At 45.6% G+C, this 23,993-nt stretch overlaps 1 protein-coding gene across 4 annotated transcripts in view; it reads left to right on the forward strand.

Moving 5' to 3' along the window:
- The first annotated feature begins 387 nt into the window (after positions 1-387).
- The window catches only part of HAUS1 (HAUS augmin like complex subunit 1), a 590,023-nt gene continuing 566,417 nt past the window's right edge, over positions 388-23,993 (forward strand). For all 4 annotated transcript variants that reach the window (XM_069626901.1, XM_069626902.1, XM_069626903.1 and 1 more), the window contains exons 1-2: positions 388-545; positions 10,839-11,013. In XM_069626901.1, coding sequence (XP_069483002.1) covers positions 525-545; positions 10,839-11,013 — 196 coding nt within the window. In that variant the 5' untranslated portion in view covers positions 388-524. The remainder of the gene's footprint in view (positions 546-10,838; positions 11,014-23,993) is intronic.

A 23,993-nucleotide genomic window follows, 5' to 3' on the forward strand; every position in this document is an offset into this window, starting at 1 on the left:
CATTCACCCAAGAGCAGGCAGATTCCGGTTGCTTTTCGAGCCAGAGCCTTCCCGGGTCTCGCTCACAAAAATCACGATGAGGTGGAGGATGAAGTCGGACGCTCAATCTAGTGCCTTGCAGATATGTTGGTATGCCCACTTTAATATCAGCAATCCAAGACCACACAGACTCTGGTTACTCTTGCAGCTTGGCTGGCAGCCAAAGCTTCCAGGTTCACGCTCAGGGAAATCAGAATGAGGGATAAAAATATGACATCACGCTACGTGCAAGGTAAGGTAGTGAACGAATCGTGCCCAAAGTCACGTGATGAAGAGTAAACTGGATGAACTAAACGTGCCCAAAGTCACGTGATGGAAAGTAGACCGGGTGAACTAAACGTATCCAAAGTCACGTGACGAAGAGTAGGCGGGCGTTTGCATGGTCCGCTTCTCGGATTGGAACTAATACACTTTGAAAGGGAAGCGGGAGTATCTATGATAGGAGATAACACGAAGATCCCGGTGATTTATTGACCCCGGAAACAATGGACACCCAGACACCAAAGGTGGGTTGAGATTACCGTATAACCCAGCCCTATCAAACACAGTTGCACCCTGCTCCCAGCTTGCATGCAGCCTCTATTTGTAGCTGGTGTTCGCAGTTCTTGGTAGGACGGGCATAGCGTTTCTTTCTTCTAAGGTCATGACAACAATGATCATGTCATGTGATGTAATCATAACAGACAGAACCGGCTATAGGATTTGCGGTGCCCTGGGCCACAAAAAAATGTGTGGGCCCTTTATTGGCATCGCAGAAACGGAAGTCACAAAATGTGTCATTAATATCCGTGGAATCAAATAAACTAACTTTCAGTATTTTAACTGTTAGTGTTATGCATTTGGCTATATCAGGAGTGGGGCTTATTTTGAAGTAGCAGAAATAGTGTTGAATCATTTGTAGAAAGGGGCACCTCAAAAGAAGGTACTTTGACTAGGAAGATCATGACAAAGAGTAATGAAGATCACTGGTAAGTAATCAAAGCATACCTAAGGTAACTGTACGTTTTAACTATGGAAGAGGAGGGATGTGTCCTAAACCAGAATGCTGTTCTCTTTAAGTTCAATCAAAGAAAAGCATATTTACTGGGAAGGTAGTGAGGCAGTCAGAGTAAACAATTTCGTTGGTCTTCAAATGTTGGGGTCAAGTACCCCAAAAATGTGGCGACTCTTTAACATACATGTATCTTAAACTGCAATACACAAATGTAATTCAACTGTAATTCAACTGGCTTTTCCTAAAAGAAGTAAAAGCAGAACAAAAATGAATATTGTCTTTCAAAAACGTAATCATCCATACCTGAAAAATGCCCAGCTAGACAATATTTTCCCATTACACTGCTGGAAAAGTATAAAAGATGCACATCTTTTAAACCCAAAAATCTATTTTGAAATATTCCACTGAAAGCAAAATACCAATACAAGACATGTGCTTTGAAGGCACTTTGATGTGGTTTTGTGGGTGCGTGCCCTGAGTACTTGAGGACCTTGGTTCAAATCCTGTAGCCCGAACACTTGAACAAACAAGCTGTTTTTTGCATGCCGGCCTCAAAAACACCCAAGGGGAATGCTATACCGTAGTCTTCGTTACTCCTAGTCCTAATCTTCCTCGTCACACTACTTACCTCATGAGGCCCCTGCCTCAGGACCTTCTTCTATTTCTTTAAATCCCTATAACTCTTCCCCCACATCCACGTCACTCAGTTTCATATTACCAAGCCGGAGCATGGGACCTTCCCCGCAGGGAGGGTGAGGAGGGTCGTCAGTGCTGTGACGAGGAAGAGTAGGACTAGGAGTAATGCCAGCAAGTAATCGGAGCATTACCTCCTCCTCGCAGTACTTACCTCATGAGGTATACCAAAGCAGCAACGGGGAAAAGGTACCAATGAGGCACAGATCCAAAAACGGTGCAGCAAAACACACACCCACAATAACTCTTAATTCACAACCCCACAGACAAAACTCCAACCCTGAAGGAACCAATCCTAGAGTGGGAGAAACTCAATCCATAGCGGTTGATGAAAGTGCTTAGACCAGCCCAGGCGGCAGCCATACAAATCTCCTTGCATCGGTCCAGGAAGCCGCCAAACCCCTGGTGGACCGCCCCTGAATGTGCGCAGGCACAGGCAGGCCAGAAGCCACATAAGCCATGGAGACCACAACACGGAACCACCAGCAAATGGAAACCACAGATGCCTTACGCCCAGCCCCAGCCGGACCAAAAGCAATCGGAAGACTATCAGATTGGCGGAAAAGAGTCCCCTAGCCAAATACTCCAACACTGCCCGCCGGACATCAATGTTCTGCCAAGCCACCTCCTCAGGTGTTTTCACATCATGAAAGAAGGCAGGGAGAACCAGATCCTGAAAGGTGTGAAAACGGAGACACAACCTTAGGGAGAAACTTCGGACCACACCTCAGCACCACAGAGTCCGGCAGCCCCCTCAGGAAAAGAGGGTGACATAACAGAGCCCCAATCTCCCCAAGCCTACGGGCAGAAGTGATGGCAATAAGAAAGGCGCGTTTCAGTGTAAGATGTTTAATATTAATCTACGAAATGGGCTCAAAAGAAGGCCCTTGAAGGATCTGTAAGACAAGAGGAAGATCCCAAGGGGGAAGCCCTTTATAAGTACAAGGATGGGAAGAAGAAAAAGCCCAGAGCAACTTTCCCACCAACACCTCCCCATCCAAGTGACCATCCGAGTCCTCCAAAAGGAATTTAATGGAGGCCCACTGAGAGCAAAGCGTAGAAAAACTGCCAAGCCCTTGTCAAAACCCCTCCTGGAGGAATTGAAGGATAGCAGGTAGGCCAGAACGCAGGGGAGGGATCCCAGACCGCCCATACCAGTCTCGGAAATGGCCCCAATGCCTGCCGTACACCTTCAGAGTGGAAGGTCTAAGAGCATTCATTATGGATTCGACTTACGGACCTGAGAACCCCTGAGATATCAGCCTAGACCATGCAATAGCCACACTGCCCATTGCATTTGGCGGACTTCCAATCGCAGATCCCCTTGAAGGGGACAAAGCCACTTCGGAATTAGCCAAGGTTCCTGGGACCGAAGCTCCAACAGAGAGTGGAACCAACACCGGTGGGACCAGAACTGAGCTAACAACAACACAGTCACCCTGGACACTCTGATGCGCCGAACCACCCGGGGCAGAAGGGGAATAGGCAGAAAGGCATAAAGGAAACCCCAAGGCCACTGTACAGAGAGGGCGCCACTCCCCAAAACCCCCTCGGCCTGAAACCGAGAGCAGAAGAGGGGAATTTTGCTGAGGTCGGGAATGCAAACAGGTCTAGAACAGGGGTCCCGAATCTGACACAGATCTCCGCAAAGACCTGGGCCGACAGGACCAGTTCCGCAGAGGAGTGAAACCGGCATCTGAGAAGATCTGCTCGAACATTGTCCACCCCCTTGATATGTGACGCTTCCAGAGACACCAGATTCGATTTCCCCCCAGGTGCCTATCAGAGCTGCCAGAGCATTCAAGGAGCGGCCGGGACCCCTTTGGCGGTTGACATATGCCAAGGCCTTTGTATTGTCCGTGCTGACCAAAATCGCCTGACCGTCCAGCAACCCCACGAAGTACACCAGAGCTCGGCGAATGGCACACAACTCTCGCCAATTGGATGATCGACGCCTATCTCCAGATCTCACAACCCTTGAGCTGAGAGGACCACCCAATGTAGGCCCCCAAACCCATTCCGCTGGCGTCGGTAGCAAGAGAGGCCACAGGAGGAAGGACCATGGTCACCTCAGCCTGTAGATTTGGAACCCACAGCCACCATAGCAGGGAGACCCGCAGCGCTGGGGACACTGAAATCAAAGCTTTGAAAGCTGAGACATCGGGAGCCAGGGGACGATAAAACACCAAGGGACGTAACTGGAGATGGGCCCAAGGAACTAGAAAAACACGCAAGACGCCACGTGCCCCAGAACTTCAGCAACAGGTGAGCCGAGACCTACTGCCTTTGGAGAACCCTGATCAGAACAGTCAGCAAGCGACTGACCCTCTCTAGGGACAGGAACTACCTCTCCTTCCAGGGGCAAACCACTGCCCCAATGAAAACTAGATCCTGAGAAGGCTCCAGCTCAGTCTTCCGCCAGTTCAAACCCCAGTCCCGTAATGCCTGGCAGACTAAAGGAAGATGATGCAGGACAGCTTGCTGACAGGACTCCTAGACCAACCAATCGGCCAGGTAGGGAAAAAATCTGCACTCCCTGCAGATGCAAATGCACCACCAGCGGAGTCACCAGCATGGAGAACACTTCGGGAGACGATCGCAACCCGGACGGGAGCACTAGGAACTGAAAACGCTTTGATCTCATCCAATCCCCCCTTCACAACATCCAGAGTACGTTCTACAAAGCCTCCACGTTGAAGAGTTCCGTCCGTATGAAGCAGTGCAGGGCCTCGAGACACATAAGCAGGTGACGCATCCTAGAAGGCATAGGGACCAGGAACACCCGCAAGTAGAAAACTTGACCTCGAACAGGGAGAGGAATGGGCAAGACGGTAACCCAGAACAACAATTCGGAGAGAACCGATCCCATGGCCAACTACTCGGTCCGTGAGCTGGGTGCCAAGTCCTAACCATGCAAATCTGGACAGGAGGAGACAGGAATGGCAACTGATAACCCCCTCCGGAAGGAGCCCAGTACCCAGGAAGCCAAACCCCACCGGTCTCATACACCTCAGAGAAGATAGAGACGCAGAGCCAGGGAAAACAGCCAGTCACTGCATTTTCACCAGAGGAAAATCACAGGACGTTGAAGCAGGTCTGCGCCGCAATATAACAGCATGCTTGTCAGCCCCCCAAAATATCGGACCTATCTAAAGGTAGATATAGGACATCCTGGTAGTCCAGCAGACCATGGCCCCCTCAGCTGACAGAGGAGCCACCACGCTGGCGTCAATGGGTAGAGTACTGTCACCAAGCGGGGCAATGCAAGCCATCCCGTCTAGCAGACACCAAAGGCAACCCCATGCCTGGGGTATGCCTATACTGGACAACTCACAGAAGGAACAGCCCCCTCCACCGGCACCAGGGGCTCTGAGAACGCCTTTAAGCACAGACATGTGCCACAATCTGCCATATTACTTCCACATTTCTGAGAGGAGGCGTGAAAGCAACACGTCGCCACCAGAGGACCTACGCCCTAAAAGAAGAGACACTGGGAACCCCTTGCATGGCCGTTACTTCCATGATGCATTAGCAGTTTCCATAATTCCATGCCGGACAAGGGAAAACAAATCCATCTCCTTCGTCCGTCCCCAGCGCAGTTCAGAGGAAGAGGACAAAACAATGTGTCTGCGTCCACGGCTAGCACAGACACAAACACACCACTAACTCACCACCTGCATACACAGCACATGACTTTGAGGTGGCTTGAGTCCTGCATCATGTAGCTGGCAGCCCCATACTCCACCTGTCGAACCAATGGGCACCCCTCCAGAAGGCACCAACCAAAAACCAAACAAAACAATCCCCTAGGCAACGCTGCATCAAACGGGAGGCATGTCGTTGCACGGCCCCAACGGCAGGAGAATCGGGGCACAAACATTCACAAAGCCCCCAACTCCTTACCGCATCCTGGGCCCTGCAGGACCCGGGCTGTGATGTCCTCGCGCCGGCCTACAAACTTGCAAAACACAACCGGGCAAGGCACCTGCCTTTGTAAGGCACACCAAGGAGCCGGCATGAATGGGACGCCAAGATGGCCATACCAGCAGGAGAGGGGAAAAATGGCAAGCACAGAGCCCCCTCCCCTCTCCTTACCTTCCCCCGGGCCCAGCAGGACCCGGGACACAATGCCCACGCTGCTGTCTGGATCCCAGCAAAGAACCGAGCGAGGCAATCCTGCTCAACCGGGACCCCAAGCCCTGCAGGGGGACCAGGAGCAACGCTGCACCCGAGGGAGCCAAAGTCCCCGCCACACAGCCCCCCTCCCATGGGGCCAGCAATCGGTGCTCCCCGGTGCACCGCACCGGGAAGAAAAAGTCCAACCTGCCGGAGGCAGGAAAAATTAAACTTGAGTGACGTGGATGTGGGGGAGGAGTTATGGGGATTTAAAGAAATAGAAGAAGGTCCCGTGTTCAGAGGCATGGGCCTCATGAGGTAAGTACTGGGACGAGATAAAGTGGACGTGGAGGTAATGGCGTTTCTAGTGTGTATGTATAAAGTGGGCGGATGCTGTCAACCCAAATGCACCCTCAACTTGTACATTGAAAATCAGCACAGGACCAGGGGAAAAAATGTTCAGTACAGCAACTGCGTCCCAACCAATTTGCCTGCTGATCCTTTGCCCTCTCCAGCACAATGTTTGGCTTCCAACAATACTCTGTTTTATAAAGAAGACTTGAAAAGTCAGGCCCTTACACTCATAACAAAAGACAATGTGAAAAGGTATCCAGGTGTTTTGTACGATTTTGAAAAAGGCATGCTTTGTATGATGCGAGTGAAATGTGTCATTCTACAAAAAAATATGTATTTGACACACTACAAGTGGACACTTGAAAACTAGAGAAATAGTTCAGAACTCTTTTATTTATTTTTTTGTTTACATATTTTGACTGTCTTCAAAGTCGTCAGATTATGGCTGCGAGTAGGTTTTTTTTTTGTATGCCCTTTCAGAATAAAATCCCCCTTTTGAATGCCTTGTCCAAAACAATGGCTCTTAAATGGACCATTAATTGTAAAGAGCTTCCACTTTAAACGCTCTGCTAAAACAAAGAGCGTGATAAGTCCTGGGAAGCCCCCGGGGTCTCATGGGCTGCTGTGAAGGTTGTAGAGGGGGACATTTGTGTCTAGAAGAGTCACGGGGGGTTTGAATCGGAGAGTGCCGCCACGCTGAGACGGGCACAAAAAACAGCCCTCTGGCCTGAATCAGCGCAGCCTATGTTAAAAGAAATGTGTATTACTTCGTATTCTCTTGGCAGCTGGTGGCTGTGGGGCCCCTAAAAGCGCGTTGCCCGGGGCGTCGGCGCACACTGCCCATGCCTCAGGCCATCCCTGATACCACAAATGCATGACATGCAGAGATAATAGAAACCCAGGGCATGTTTATAATGTGCACAATTTCTGTCATTTCCCTGCAAAATGCTCTCCATAAACTTTCATAAGTTCCCATGTTAAGGGAGAAACAGGGGAGTATGTGAGTGAGCGCGATTCCATATGGTCTCATTCACGCAATTCGACCTCTCCCCCACGCTCCTCTTACTATACCAACCCCTCCCCCTGCTCCAGAGCAACTTTTTTTTGGTTACATTAGTGGCAGTTGGCATTTCGACACATAAAAATAAGAACAAAAATAAAACGGCAGGACCATTACAGATGCAGTAAACTCATATATCAGAGCTCTGTCCAAGATCTGTAGGGCAAAATACATGCAAACCTCCAAATGTGCATATTGATTGTACCAACAGAAGTGGCTTCACAGAAAAGGACGTTGCAAGGAGTACCCTCAGTCTTTGATACTTAGTTATAAGTAAGCCAAGTGGCAATTAACTTTGTGGTGCAAAATACCTTCATTGCACTATTATTATATATGGAGAAACTCTATGGTCATTAGGCTTTGTTTTATAACGGCATGATATGTTAACATGAAGTGAATCACTTACAGAGCTGCAGATAAGATACAGTGCAATTTAAATGATTCGTCCAGGATCACACACTTTGGTTAAATGATGAAACCGGGATAGGGACAATTTAAGTAATCCATCTTCCCAGGTTTTGTTGATATAGATATTTTATTAAGGTTTTGCTTTGCATTTCATGTGCTTAAATAATACTTTATAGGAATTCCTTGGAAGCAAACCACATTACATAATAAACTAGCCTTTCCTTATAAACTAAATATGCACTATATGCATCGTCATAGAAATATGTTGATCAATACGTGTATGGCTTTAATCCTATTCTTCCCATCCTGCATGCAAAGTCACAATAGCATCATGCAGATTAATGCGAGCCTAACTAATCCCCCTTCGGCTTTAAAACTATAGTCATAATTCATAAAACATGCAGCATTATGCACCCTTATCACTTCTGATCACCCCCATTCACATTTCTTCCCTCCAATCAACGTCTAATGGCTTGCATTGTAATGGTCTGTGTAAGGACAATGCGGGTGCTGAACAGGAGCCCCGTGCTCGGCACCCTCGTTGTCCTGCCACTGACATATCTTAGCCAGAAATTATAAGGGTGTAATAGTAAGATTCCTCAGCTAGCAATTTGGGGGAGCAGTATATATAGATTGAATGGTTTAGTCGTCGACGTGCAAAGTAACTTATAAGTCAGAATGTTTGGAAGGGCAATATTCTTGACAATCTACTTGCACAGCTCTTTGCATCTAACTGCACTTCTCCTTTTACACTAATTTCTGAAAAATATGCATAATCAAAGGTACTATATTTTAACACACTAGATAGACTTTCTACAGGCCTGGTTGATTTTAGCCTGAGCTTCTTTGCTCCCTTACACTGTAGTGAAGTTTACATTTCTCCTTATAAATGCAGATGTACAAGTAGCAGATTGGCAGCATGATATTGGCGTAGGTGCTGGACTTGTAGAATACCTAACACTCTGTGCAGCCAGATTGATCTACAGAGAAGAAGCTACTTTTCAACAAATGTTTAAGTATTTTTAAATGGCCCAATAACATGTCTGACACCTCCACCCAGCACTGGCTCTGCTGTCAAAAACAGTTTAAGATCTAGGACACGTTATTTAGGTTTTCCTATAGCTTTGGGCCTACAAATCATAAAATGTAAAGCGTTATTGGCTGAAAAGTTAGGTCAAACCGCTCGTCACCTACTTTATCATCAGACCATACTTGGAGGTTGTGATGCAAAGAGATGGCCCTTGACATCGTGTCCCGATCTTGTTTGTTTCTTTCATTGCATTCTTGTACACTTACTCTATTGCAGCTCTAATATAAGCCCACAACTATAGATGTCACAATGCAAAGTAAAAATAAAATATGCACTTGGTGAATTGCTCACAGGTGACATTGAGCCACTCTGCACATCAAGGTGGAGAGCACAGTTAAATGATATGAACAGTAGGCTGATTTTGAAAAATAAATATTTGTTTGTTTGTAAGGTGCTATATTTGATAATCCCCTGATCGTGCTTAGAATTGTAAACTAGAGATCTCCCTATGCCCCACGCCACGTGTGAGTGGTGCATCTAAGCTGTGTGTGCCACTCTAGTTTTGCTTTTCAATTACAAATGGGGAGGTGACAGAATTCAAGAAAAGGAGGCAGGGCTGGATTCCCTATTTAAATGTTACGCTGGGGAAACTTGACATTTCTGCATTGTCTTCTGTATTTTGGTTGTACTATTAATCAAAATTGCATCGAGTTTTCATTATGTTAAAACTCGGAGCAGAGTGCTTTGCATTATGTGACTAAAATGTGAATCTTGAATTGTGGCGTTGCTTGTCAAACAGTTGGGCAGCTCTGTAGATTTTTAAAGTATTTGGTTGAACTTTATTCGGACACGTTTACGAATCGGGTGCTGTAAACTGTTGTTGGGACTGCTAACTGTGATGGGCCATATGCATTTTAAAGCTAACTATCCCAACAACAGCACTTTAAAAGAAGACGTTGCATTTTTATCGTGAAAGGGTCATCAGGGATGAACGTGACCCATTTCTCATAATTTGCTTGCTGCGTAGCAGCTCTTATCTGACAAAATGGGCCCAAATCACATATGTAAGGATAACCACTGACATTGAGAGCCCACCAGGGGGCACTGTTCGCCACCATAACACTGGTCGCAACACAAACCTTCAGACACAGCAGTACTCGACAACTAGGTACACATGATGGTGGGTATACCCCATACACCCCTCCCTGAAGCTATACCCCTGGCCTTACATTTAGCCTGCATCCTATGAACTTGTACCCGTGACATATACGTTGTAATTGTTCAGCCCGTGTCCTGCAGCTGTTAGTTCCGAATTGCATCCTCTGATCGTAGCCTGCCAATTGTTTCTGTCCCCTTATCCTGCAGCCTGTACCAGTTACTTGTGCACCCGTAGCTGGTACCCTTACACTGTGCCCATATCTTGCAACATATGCCCAGCATTTCACCCATCCGTGTCTATGAAAAATGTACACTCCGCTCTTGTTCTTCGGCCTTTCTCCACAGTCCTGGAGCAATTATTTGCATTTTAGCGTGTTCTGAAACGCCAAAAATAAACACATTGTATACACTGTGTGAGCATATATTACTACCAAAGCCAGACCTGCTCCTTGCTCATGGTTTGGCTCTGATGTCCGGGAACTTTGTACCAATCTCACGACATCGGGTTTTCTCTAGTAGTCCCATATTTTAATCAAATTCCTCGGAGCTTTGTGCCTTTTTGGTTACTTTATGCAGCTTTGTTTCATGGGTAACATTTGAACGGATATGCGTTGTTGCATCTGATAATTGACTCCTGGTCAGTAGGAAATGGTGTGCTATGTATAGCTTTGAGGTGGCGAGTAACTTTTTTTTTGTGGCTAGCTTGTACGTTGCAACTGGAAATTGTTACATTTGCCTCTGCTCATAGGACACATTCCTATTCTGTACCCACCACCAGAACCTGCATTCAGCGTCTTCCATGTCTGATAGTCATTTTGCTTTGTTCACTCACTGCATATTATGCTTGGTGTTCATTTCCCTGGAGCTTACCTTATGTGCTAGAAGAATACCTCGGAGAGCCAACAGGATTCAGCCTTTTTAGAATGGAACATCACCTTACTTTACCCTCCCCCACCCTAACATTGTTTTAATAATTTCGTCTACAGATTCTTGCTTGGCTGAAACAAAAACTTGGCGACAAACCCATCTCTCCATACGAAGTGAACACGCAGACCACGGACATTTTGTTCCACTTGGCAGAGTGCAATGAATCTAGAGATAAAGACGTCTCCTTGGTAATTGAGGACTTGAAGTTGAAGACAAAAGAAACTGAAGCTACTGGTAAGCGTAGGGTGCCCTTTAATATACATGCTCTTGACGAAGGGGGCCAAGGTATGATTTTGAAAGGATGTATTCTGCTTTCTGCAAACAAAACGGAAGTGTTTTTGCTCTGTTTTCTATGTATGCATAAGTGTGTTTTTGAGATTTCATATGTAATTGTCAAGTAATCAATAACTGGCTAGACGAGAAAGCTTCTGACTTTGGGCAAGTCTGTATGTCGTAAGTTTAGTTCCTGGTATCCCCCCCTTAGTCCTTGTGAGGTGAGTGGTTTGGTCTCTCTCTGCCGGGGGATCTTTGTCTCTGGCGCTCTCCAGCCACCTGGAATCTGCAGTTTCGCACGCTCCAAGATCCCTCCGCCTACCACATATTCCTCCAGGATGGCTTGGCTCCATGCTATATTGTAGGCTTCCACTGGGCGCTGCTTTGCTCAGGTTGTCCCTCCCACAGCGGCTGGCTCGTCTCCCTGCAGTTAATTACGTTCCTCTCTGCAACAACAGATGAAACACAATTGGTACTTTGTTTCTGGCATCCCGGTGGACTCGGCAGCCAAACTAAGCACATTAAAGGGTGCATACGTTATTATTGTGTTCAGCCCCCATGCATCCAACAAACAATTGAGGCTCTGGCGTTAAGGGAGATTTTACAATATTCTCACCTGGGGTGCCCCTGTCCCCTAATGGGGTGGTAAGTGTCAGTAAGTTCACGCTTGCCCTGTCCTCTTAGGGAAGTTTTTGCGTGGCAGGCTCACCTCCCTAGTCCCAAAGAGGGTGGCTTCCCCCTTAAGGAGTAAACACATTTCCTGGATTTGTTACACACCACACACTCATCTACATTACATTAGTGCTTTATCATTGGGTTACAAGATTCAAGCATCTGTCTGGAACCAGGCCCGTTGTATGGGCCTTTATTGAAATCTCCCTTCATGAGCAGTTTGCTCAATTTAATACACACAAATATATATCTATAAATACTATATTCCCATGAGAGCTAGGATCTCTGGTTCTTCCCTAGGGAAACTCCTAACCTACAGGGGCTCCAATGGTTGAATCAGTTTGGCCTGTAATTTATTATGGCTAGTGTGCTAAGTCAGAAAGAGGAGACCGATCAATGGGTGCCACCAATTTCAACAAGGTTTATAATAACATTTTTTTAAAAATGTCACATTTTCCCTATCCTAAGTGTTTCCCTATCCAACGGTACTAAACCAGGGTGCTAGTCGTCAATAGGGAAGTCTGTAATCAAAAGTCTGTCCTTTGTCTCGAAACTAACCTACTCTAACCCTACCACTATTTCTAAACAGAAAGTCCAGGAGAATTACTCCCTTCTCCTGGAATGCTTTTTAAGCACAGTTCCCCTCAGAACGGGATTTTCAGATAGTCCTTTGCTATCTCTTGTAAAGTCCTCTAGTTCTTTATAGGGGCTCTTCGAGGCCCTTATATATTGGTTCCTTTTTGATTTTTTTTCCAGTTCTCTCAGGGCCTCCTCTGTTTCTTAAATGCACAACTCTTCTCTCTCCTTGGAAGACAGCAACGTTGTTTCTGATCGCCATTCTCTTTCTCTCCCTTTGTCATTTCCTTATTAAACTAGGTAGGTGGAGCTCTTGTTTGACCCTTATGCTCATAGCTTTGCCACTCACTGTGACGAGTATGATCACTCCAATCTTTATATTCGGGTTTCACACACTTTTGGATATGGCTGTCCCATTTAGCTTTAACGCCCCTTTCCCTGTTCTCCAGCTCTTCCCCTTTACCTTGGGTGTAATGGGGCTGCATCACCGGTTGTGCATGATTCCTTGCTTCCATTTAGTTCTTCGTCAGGCTGGTTTCTCTGCCTTCTTCCGTCTATTTATTGACACATACTGTGTCCAAGTGTTGTATCGGCACCGGCACGGTTCTCCCGTCCCTCCCCGCTCAAGCAACCACCCTTCTCTCTTCATTCCCCCTTGGGAATCTGTCTGCATAAATAGACCTGTCACGGTCTGTTCCTGGCGGGCTTGCCTTCAGGCATGTCAGGGTTGGGGCTTCTCATCGGCCCGTATTGAAGGACCCTCCAAGGGCTCTCAGCCTCTTGGTAGGCTTCCTCCACTCTGCTCTCCAGACTGTGCACCTCGGGGACCATGTCTCGGTTGCGGCTCACCGCCATGTAAACCAGCATATTCCTGGAGTTTCTCCAGCTGGTTTGAAACTCCCGGGTCTCTCTCTCTCTCTCTCTCTGGTTCACTTGGCCCGCCCACTTTTATCACGCAATGCTGGGGCTTCCTCAGCTTCTCAGCAAAGTCCTTCCTTTATGTTGGTGTTCTTTTATAACTCCTTTTGGCTTGTTCATCTGTGAAATACAGACAGGTATTCATCACTCCTATGCTCTTACTGTTCAAAGTACCAAGCTGATATTTGTCTCCTGGTGTTACATCACATTAACATATGTAAGAGTTGTCTGATTGTCGAATGGTATTGGGTTTGTGAGGATAATGAAAAGGGAGTTCCTCATTGGAAAGGGAGTCTTTATCCCACTTACTGCCACCCCTAAGAGGAAGGTTTCCTGGTGGGCTCACCTCCCTAGCCTTAGAGGAAGAGGCTCCCCCTTGGGGAACGCGACTGAATCCCTCGATTCGTCACATACCCCTTCCCTTGGGCTTTTGGCTTCCCCTTCTTTACTGATGGGGAATCTGATGAGGAAATCAACATTCCCTTGCTCTTTCCTCATCTATGCTCCACAGTGAAACAGAAGGGCTGTAGGTCAAGGTAACCATTGCAAATTGCAAGTGTTGGAATCCTTCATAAGACTTAGCCAAACAAGTGGGGAATGACCAGTTACTAGTCAGAACCTCCGACCGGATCAATTATATTTGAGATTCGTAACTGCCCATTCAATGGCCAAAGCTTCCAACTCCATTGTGGCAAAGTTCTGCTCTCTCAGAAATAACTTGCGGCGGATGCATAAGACAGGATTTATTTATGCCGTCATATTCCTGGGAGAGAAGAGTGCCCAGGCCCAGCTTCGAGGCGTCTTGTCTGTAGGATAGATGACTTATTAAAGTCAGGGACTTTGAGAACAGCTTTGTTACATAGGATGTTTTTGAGCTTATTGGTTAAACCCGTCATCGGGGTGGAGTAATTGGGTATTAGTCTGCAGTGGGTGCCCGTAAGACCCCAAAACGTGAAGTTATCTCTTTGTTTTTGGGGCAGGAGTCTGTTGGCCAGCTTTAACATTTTCTGCCTGCGGTATTGCCTACAAAAAACTGTAAGTACTTGACTGCTGACAGGGCTAAATTACACTTTGCCATCAAGCCTGCTTTTCGTAAAGCCCTGACTATTTCGTACAGGTGAAAAAGATGTTAATCTCATGTTGCATTCTGACGGAGGATGTCTTTGAGGTATGCACAACAGAAATGGGAAAAGAATTGCAACACTCGATCCATCAATCGTTGGAAAGCAGCGGGGGCCCAGTGTTACCCGAAAGGTAACCCCTTAAATTGGAACATTGCCAGAGGAGTGGAAAAAGCATTTTTCTCCTTATCAGAAGGGGTCAGTGGCACCTGCCAATAGCGCTTAGTTAGATCGATCGTGGATATGTATCGTGCCTTTCCCAATTTGTCGGTCAAATCATCGATCCTAGGTATGGGATGATTGACAAATTGGGAAATGGAGTTTAATTTATTAGAATCGCTGCAAAGCCTCCACAAGACCAGGACTGTTGGTGATGATCAATGACTCTGAAGACCCTATAATTCGAGCATGTTTTTTTCCGCTGCTCAGAGAATTATTTCCTTGCAGGCTTCAAGGACCCAGTAAAGCTTTAAATTCACTACTTTCCTTTTGGGGAGTTCTAATGGCATGTACAACATTTTTTACCCGACCAGGCTTGTCACTAAAGACATCAGGACACTTTTTTGTAAAAGGTCCTTAACATTCCCTTGTTGTTCTAGGGTTAATTCAAGAGAGATCATGGTATTCTCCTGATCCACCTCAGTCAGTATTGTAGCCATAGTGGTTGATAAGCTTTCAGTGGGATCCACCTTCCACTTTTTACATTTTTTATTTTATTTAATTCATATATTTTTATAGCCCGCAGGCATTAGGGCGCTAACATCTAGACAAGGATGATGGGGGAAACAGGACAACATGGTAACCTAACTGTGTTTCTGTGTTACGTTTGGAATTTCTGCCAAGATGGATGAAGTTGATTATTTAAAGAGCAGGGTTTCGAGTTTCTTTCTGAAACATAGGTAGTTGGATCTATTCTCAGATGGTTTGGAAGATCATTTCATCTGGTAGTTACTTTGGAGGAGAATGCTTTGCCTAGTCCATTAGCTCTTTTTGACCGGCTGACCTGCAATAGTCTTTGGGCACTGGATCTAAGAGTATGTTTTGGTTCGTAAAGGGTAAGCTGTCTTTTTAGGTAAGAAGGGGCGTCTCCAAAGAGGCAGTTGTGGACGAGGGTCAGTGATTTAAAGGCGATTTGGTCTTGTATGGCTAGCCAATGAAGGGATTTTCTGTCGCTCGTGATGTGCTCTCTTTTGGTTTTTCCTGTGATGGTCCAGACAGTGTTATTTTGGATCACCTGGCACTGCTTAATACATTTGCTGCTGGCTCCTAACATTAGCAAATTACCATAATTGAGCCTGGAGAGGATGGTAGCTGTGGCGATAATGGAACAGTTTTGTTGGTTCAGCAGTGGTCTCATTCGTCTCAGAAGTCTTTGCTGGTATTGACAATTATGTTTCAGGTATACAACTTGAGCCTGTAAGTAGACACCTAGTGTCTTAACTTTGTCTGAGACTCCAATTGTAGACTTTATATTTTAAAGGATGCGTAGGCAGGATCTAATTTGTCTCTAGTTTGTGGAGTGTCATAATTCGGTCTTACTACCGTTAAGGCACATCCAGTTTGTTTTCATCCACGATTCAATAGCGTTGTTGATGGCCGAGAGCTTGGTGTTATCTAAGGTGTGATTACCACTTATCTCCATGACCAGTTGAGTATCATCTACAAAATTTGTAAAGAATACTCCCATACCTTTCAATAGTGTGCATAAGCAGCGTAGGTATAGGTTGAATAATATTGGTGAAAAACTAGCCCCTTCTGGCACACCCAGAAATCTACTGGACAGGTAGACGAGGAGTTCTCTCCCCAAATGATCAATAGCTTCTGGGTAGCAATTACCTGATTTGTCCAATGCCTCTCGGAGCTTCTGATGATCAAGCAAATCTCAATCTGCAGAGAGGTCTAAAAGTATCAGTAAGCCTGTCTTCCCCTCATCCAGGATGCTTAGCATCTTGGTCTGAAGATCCGGTAGGGCTGATTCTGTTCTGTGAGCCCTTCTAAATCCTGATTGTTGTGGATGTAAAAGATCATATTTGTCCACATGATCCTGTAGTTGGCTTGTTGCAATTTTGTCCAAGATTTTTTACAGAAAATCGCAATTGGTAATTGGCTGAAGATCTGAGGGATTCTGTTGGTCAAGGCCTGGTTTTTTAACAAGCGGTGTGACCGTGACAGTTTTTCTTGCTAGCAGTACTTTACGATCTCTGAACGATGCGTTAGTCAGTCTACCGAAGAATGGGGCAAATATAGCTCCGCATTGTCCAATATTAACTAAGGTGATAATGTGTTTTCAGTGCAAGAAGTACAGTTAATAGTAGAGAGTTCATGTCCTTTAGGTTATAGGGGTGAACTGAAATTTAGGTCCCTGTAGGTGGGTTGGTTCTTCCATTAATGTCGATGAAGGGTGAAGGTTGTCGATTTTACATGTTTTTATTGTGTCTCAGGCTTTTAGAATTTTGTTGTGAAAAGCCGTCTGTACTTTTTCAGTCTTGTTTGGATGGTTGCAAAGGGGGGTTGGGGGGGTTGCTGGTTTCTCAATAGATTTTAAGATCTGAAACAGTTTACTAGTGGAACTGGACGCTGAAATAATCTGCTTGTTGAAGTGATTTCTTTTGGTTTCTGTCAATTTGGCTCTGTATAATTTGTCCAAGTTTTCCAGTTTTTTTTATTCTCTGAGGGCTCTTCTTGCCATATTCTTTACAGTTTTATTTTATCTTTTTTGAGTCTATTGGTTTCTGCGTTAAATCAGTTTTGGTGATTGGGTCTGACTTTTTTGTTTTTAATAGGTACATGTTGATCTACGAGTTTCAAGAAGTGGCTGTTGTAGGTTTCCACTATTTTGTCACATGAGCCATTCTCTGAAGTAATATTCATGATATAATCAATACCTTGCGAAAGGATGAGGGGCGTGATTCTTTTGATCTTTCTTACTTGGATTGTCCTAGGAGAATTGCTATGTTCCCTGACGTTGATCGTTAAGGTAAGTTTTACTTCTAGTTTGTGGTGATCCGACCAAATACAGGGGAAGGTACCTTGGTTAGTCTATTCCACGTTGTTTGTGATGATCCAATCTAATTGGTTTCCTGATTTAGAAGCTGATTCACGATTTATCACCACATAGTTGATGGTGAGTAGATCGATTTCGAGGTTTATGGCCTCTTTATCTTTTGTGCTCCCTTTCCATCTATTTAGGTCTCCTAGGAGCACTGTCCCTGTATTGGGTCCCTTTTAGATTGTTCAGAAGGTGGACTATACATTTACATGGTACAGTTGAGTTTTCTGCCTCCTATCTGGTTCAGAAGCAACGTCATTATAGAGGCCTTTCTTTTCATTGATTTCATAGAGAACGTCCCATGTTGCAATTTTTGGCCTGAGGTGGGTAATGACACTAATACTTTTTTTCCTACCGAGAATGAGCAGGCAACTGTCTTTGTCATATCCGGTCTTTTGATATGCTTGGGGCTGGTCTAAATGTTAACGATTTGTGCGGTCTAAAATGTTGTGCTGTCTGAGATATCGGTAAAGCTGCCTCTTCCCTTTCCTCCCAGGTTTCCCTCCTTATATTAAGGACATCCCTTGTTTCCTTTCCATCAAGGAGCTCAATGGGAGAGTACCCTAGCCTGGATTGATTTTCTTACTTTGAAAAGGGCCCAAGGTATCGTCACATCCCAATTTTTGCTGTCCGCTTCTACCAGTTTTTTCAAGATAATTTTCAGTGTCTGAAGTGTTCGACAAGCCTGTCTGTGGGTGGTAAACAAGGTCTGTAAGGTCTTAATCTGTAATATTTCCCTCACCTCTGACATGATTTTAGACATGGAGGTGGTCTCTTGAATGGTCAAGATTTCCCTAGAAAGGGAAGATTCTTCAAATCTGCGGACTAGTGGTGTTTTGGAGTGCCAAACCTTCTGGATATTTTGTGGAATAATTAACTATGACCAATATGAACTTATTTCCTAGCCTACCTGGTCCAAGGGGTCCGGCAATAACCATCCCAGTGCGGGAGATGGGGAGTAGGGAGTGGTTGGAAGGGTGCTGGAGGGACTGCTTGACTTGTAGTTTTCTGACATACATGACAGGTTTTAATGTTGGCTGTGACGATTCACGGGTTCTCGTCACTTCTCCCTAGGGTAGAGCCCTTATATGTGAGGCTATTACCCAATAGCCTAGGGTTGGTGGGAAGTGGCACCTCGTAGGGAGAGACACCTCTCATGGCTATAAGGACTCCCGTTCTGTGAAGGATCACTAACCCCCTTTCCCTATGGACCAAGTCCCTATCAGAAATCCCTGCTAACACTACTGTTATGGTAATGTCTCTTCCATCTTTGATCTTCAAGGTAATCTAATACTGGGTATTCGGGAGATTACTAAAAACCTTGCTGTTTGCATAACTACACACACTGGAATGCATAAACTTGACCTGAACGCTGTAACACTGTACCCTGTACCCTACTATCTGTATTCTTTGTATTTATAACTGGTTGTAACGGCACATTGATGCCTACGGACATAGTGCGGTTTATAAATGAAAAAACAAATAAATATTCCAGATGATGAAGAACCAAAGAAACCTGCAGAGTAATTACAGGTTGCATTACCATAGTACTGAGACCAGTTGGCCTCAAGGAGGCATAAAGATTACAGGTACATCAACAATGTCTCAGTGATTTGGGCAGGAAACAACGGGGAGCAGATTAAAGTCTTCGTTAATTGGTTAAATCACCAAGATAGGTGCTTACAATTCCGCATGACATGTGATAAGTTGCAGAATAACTTTTTGGACATAACGATTTTTGCGGAAACGGAGAAAAAGACTCTCTCGGTCAAACTATACCACAAGAAGATCAATAAAAACATGTTATTAAAATTCAACAGCTTTCACCCAAGACACATAAGGGAGAAAGTTCCCTTTGGTTAATTCCTTTGCCTAAGAAAAAAGAGCTCTGTTAAGTCGGATTATGAAAGAGTGTCACGATGCGGTCCCAGGAATAAGGACAGACAAGCGGTTAATGAGGTAAACACCACTGACTTTATTTAGTTTCATCTCTCCCAGCGGAACTGGTGTTATTTCACAACCTTATCAGTTTACTGATGCATTCTCGGCAGAACTGGCCTCCACTCCTTCCGATTTGGCCCAGAGTCAGGTTGCCTTTCCCCAACCCCTTTGGGATGCCGCCGGACCTTTCGCAGGCTTTCACGATGACTCTTACTTCACCGGTGGGAGCGACCTCTCTCCACAGCGGCAAGTCAGCGGGCAAAACCTAGCGGGCAATTTATAATTTGCACAGCCCTCAACGTGGGCCTGAAACTCTCTGCACCTCCGCTGATGTGTTTTAAACACTTATTCACTCACCGCTGAGACTCCCTCTCACAGCATTCTCCTTCCTCTAGTACGCCCACATGAAGCTTTCCGGCTCTTCCGCTTCCTATGTCAGAGAAAATAACCTGTTAGTCCCTCCTTCTTTCAGTCCCTGCAGCCCTCATCAATTACTGCCCTCTCGCTTTGTCTATCAGCAGCTCCCCCCCCTTTCACCCTCACTGTGCAGCTGCCTTCGCCACCTATTGTCCCTGCCAACTCAGTCACACCTTCCTGGGCATCTCCGCTGTCCCATTGGTCTTGAATGTTTCTCCCTAGTGTTCTGCAGCCTGTCTCCACTTCATCACACATAGGCAAAAACATTAAAGAAAAAGCGAATGGGTAGAGGTTACCCCGAACCCCTTCTAAAACAATCATGTAAAAGAGCTAGAAGCAACAATAGAGGCCATCTGGAATATGGGCGTCAAAAAAACAAGAATAAAGAGAATGGTTTTGTCAGCATCTGTAACAAAATATCTAAATCTATCAAGAAAGAATGCAAAATCCTAGAAGAGGGGAAGGCGTCCCTGCACCCTCCTTTTTTGTTATTTTTATTTATTCATTATTTTTTTTTAAATAAAATATTTTATTGATTTAAATAACATGAAAAAAAGGGAAAAGGAAGGAGAGAGAGAGGAAGGGAGGAGGGGAGACATAGAACATACAGCCTCGCGCAGCGAGGTAACAACTTTCCTCTCCCACCCAACAACGAATCAACACCATTTCATCAGGTCGATGGAGTCTCTGGACACTTCTAATTATGTTTGATGTGCTAGTATCTCGTGAGTTCGATTCCCTGTGCATGTCCTCGAGTGACAGCACAAGCCGAAAGTATCGATTTTCTGTCAATGTGCTTCCTTCCATTTTTGCCATATTTTCAAGGCTTTTTCTGGGCAACCCCTGGCTGTGTAAACTTTTTTTCCATAGCAATGCAAATGTTCACCTCTGTGGTCCATTGTTCATAACGCGGTGACAGTTCAGAGCCCCAAAGTTGCGCTATATTTATCTTGATTAGTGCAGTGGTGGTAGATAGGAACAATTATTCGTACCTTGATAGCTCGGTATCATCTTCTATCCCCAGAAGCAGTTGCTTGGGGCTTCTGTGGATCGGTTTACCCATTACCCTTGACAGTTCATCGCAGCACCTCTGCCAGTAATGTTGGAAAGGAGTACTTTCCCAGAGTATGTGGTAGTAGGTACCCTCTTCACTTTTACACCTCAGACAGGATGAGTTGGCGGTTCTCCCCCATTTGAATAATGCTACCCTTGGGTAATAGATTCTGTGCAGAATCTTCAGTTGGATTAGTCTTAGTCTGGAGGAGATAATTGATTCCCTGGGGAACATCAGTGCGGTTATCCATTCCTCTGGGAGTATAGCGCCTACATCCCTTTCCCTTTTGGCTTTTAGGCTTGATAATTCTTTAGTATTGAAGGAGGTTATGACACTATACATGGTGGACTTTGTGCTTAATCATTGCTGGGAATAGATTGTGCTCCAGTGGGGTGTAGTCAGGCATGTTGGACATTTCGGGAAGGTGGACTTGTAGTGCGTGTGTAAGTTCTGTGTGATGATATTGTTCATTTGGGGGGAGTGCAAAAGTGGTGGTTAGGTCTGCAAATGGAATTATTCTGTTTGCATTCACTACATTCCCCCGATTTTCATGATGCCTAGTTGGGACCAAACCTGCCATTTAGGTAACTTACTCACTTCTGGGAGGTGCTTGTTGTTCCACAGTGGTTGTGCTGATGTTAGTTTTTTGTCCCAATCTAGATATTTATGTGCGTCTGACCATACCTGGGTTGTGTGTGACCGCATGGACAGGATACCAAGGCGGTCTTTTTTGCAATAGAGGTATTTCAGGATGGGTCTTTCTTGCGGATTGGGATCTTGTATTCTGTTATGTGGTAGTGTGATGTCTCCGTGAAGTCTGTCGTTCACTGTTGCCAGTTGACTGGCCCAATGATAGGGCTGTAGTCGGGGGAGTCCAATTCCACCCTCCCATATGGACCTTAGTAGGTTACTGAGTGCTTGGCGTGGGTGACACCCTTTCCATAACAATTTTCTAAGTGTCTGGTCTATTTTTTAGAATTCACCGGGTGCTATGGGTAATGGGGCGTTTTGTAATATGTAAAGAAAGCGGGGAAGGGCTATCATTTTGAAGAGCGCAGCACGTTCAAGTAGAGTTAGGGGCAGTGACATCCAGTGGCGGACGTCTTCCTTGAATCTCATTGTTACTGGGTGTAAATTTTGGATCACATCTGATAGATTATTCTTAATCTGTATGCCCAGGTATTTAAATTGATCTCTCACAACGTGGAAAGGGCATTCATCTGGCACCGCGTTTTCTGCATGCTTCAGCGGGAATAGGATGGACTTGGACCAGTTAACACGAAGACCGCTAAACAGGCTATATCTCTTTAACAGTTGCGTCACAATGGGGCAGGCTTCTCGTGGGTTTCCTGGGTACACCAGCAGGTCATCTGCGTATAAGGACACTTTGTCCTCCCAGTCGTCTGACCATTTAAAGCCGCTCCATGTTTGTGCGGAACCTAATAGGATTGCTAGGGGTTCTATTGCTAACGCAAAGATTAGAGCCGATAGGGGGCATCCTTGCCTCGTGCCTCTGCCTAAGTGGAAGGGGTTTGAGACGTGTCCGTTAACCTTAGTTACTGCTTCGGGGAGTTTATACAGCATTTTGACCCAACTTAGAAAGTGCGGTCCAACACCCGTACGTTACATGATAGCCCAGATTGCTTCCCAATAGATTGAATCAAAAGCTCTATGGCGAGTAGGGCTAGGGGGTCCTGTAGTTCAGGCAGTTTTTCTAGTGCTGTGTGTAGTCTATATATGTTTTGTCTCGTGGATCGCTGTGGCATAAAACCACACTGGCCCGGGTGTACCAGTGTTTGTATAACTTGATGTAGCCCGTTGGCCAGTACCTTTTGCGAGTATTTTGGCCTCACAGTTTATAAGGGAGATGGGTCTATAGGAGCTCCACATGTCGGGTGGTTTATCTATTTTGGGTAGAACTATTATCGTGGCTTTCCTTAAGTCTGAGGGGAGACATCCTTGTGAGTGCGAGTGTTGGAATAGCCGTAGCAAGTGCGGGGAGATTACATTTGCACCTATCCTCTTCCATAATTCGACAGGAAAGCCATTTGGGCCTGGTGTTTTGCCCGTTTGAAGTTCTGCCATGGCCTGGGTTATTTCTTCTTCGGTAATTTCTTGCTCTAATAAGTTGGATTGTTGCGCATTTAGGGTAGGGAGGGCGATTTCTCTTAGGATTTTATCGATGGGCGGTGATGATGGCGCTTTGTATAGTTTAGCATAGTATCTTGCGAAACACTCAGCTATCTCCTGATCTGCTACTATTGGTTCCAGGTCTTCTCCTATTAGTCTTCTAACCTGGATGAGGCCCTGGTCTCTACGTTCTAGCCATGCTAGTATCTTCCATGCTTTGTCCCCTGTTTCGTATATTTTTGCTCGCATCGCTGTGTGTGCCTGTTTTGCGCTATCTAGGGCTATTAGTTGCAGTTGCTTCTGGGCTAGTTGCAATGCGCGGTTTGTCTCAGGCTGGTCAGCGGACAAGTGAGCAATCTCTGCTTTTTGTACTTTTACTTCGGCTGCCTGTGTTGCTTCAAGGTGTTTTTTCTTATGGGCCGTGGTCCATGCTATGATTTCGCCTCCGAGTACTGTTTTTAGTGCCTCCCATAGCGTTACTAGACTATCTACAGAGCCGGTGTTTATCTCGAAGAATGAATCAGTGGTCTTTTGAATATGTTCAACAAATTCTGGGACACCTAGGTAGTAATTATTAAATCGCCAACAGGGTGGGGGAGTTGATCTATTGGTTTTAATCGTTATTGTGAGTGGGGAGGGGTCCGATATGCCCCTGTGGAGAAATTGTGCTTTGCATGCTTTGTGCATATTATGTAGTGGTACAACGAATTAATCCAATCTGGACAGTGAGGCATGTGCCCCGGAGTGGTATGAGTATTCTTTTGTGTTTGGGTGTAGCGAACGCCACACATCCTGCAGACCCAATGCGTTTACGAATGTGGCAAGTTTCGCCTGTGGGTTCCTGGATAGTGCATGTGTTGTGTCAAGGTCTACATTCATCAGCTCATTGAAGTCTCCTCCAAGCAGGGTGACATCTGCAGGGCTCCTGGCGAGCAGGGGTGTGATGTCAGTCAAGGGGGTTAGCAGGTTAGGTGGTGCATATACAGCAATCATGGTTACGGTGCATTCCCAGAGAGTCCCTGTTGTATATATAAACCTGCCTCCCGTGTAACATTAGTGGGTG

This window comes from Ambystoma mexicanum, chromosome 6p (assembly GCF_040938575.1).
Source record: "Ambystoma mexicanum isolate Mex_15411 chromosome 6p, UKY_AmexF1_1, whole genome shotgun sequence".
NCBI classification, from domain to species: Eukaryota; Metazoa; Chordata; class Amphibia; order Caudata; family Ambystomatidae; genus Ambystoma; species Ambystoma mexicanum.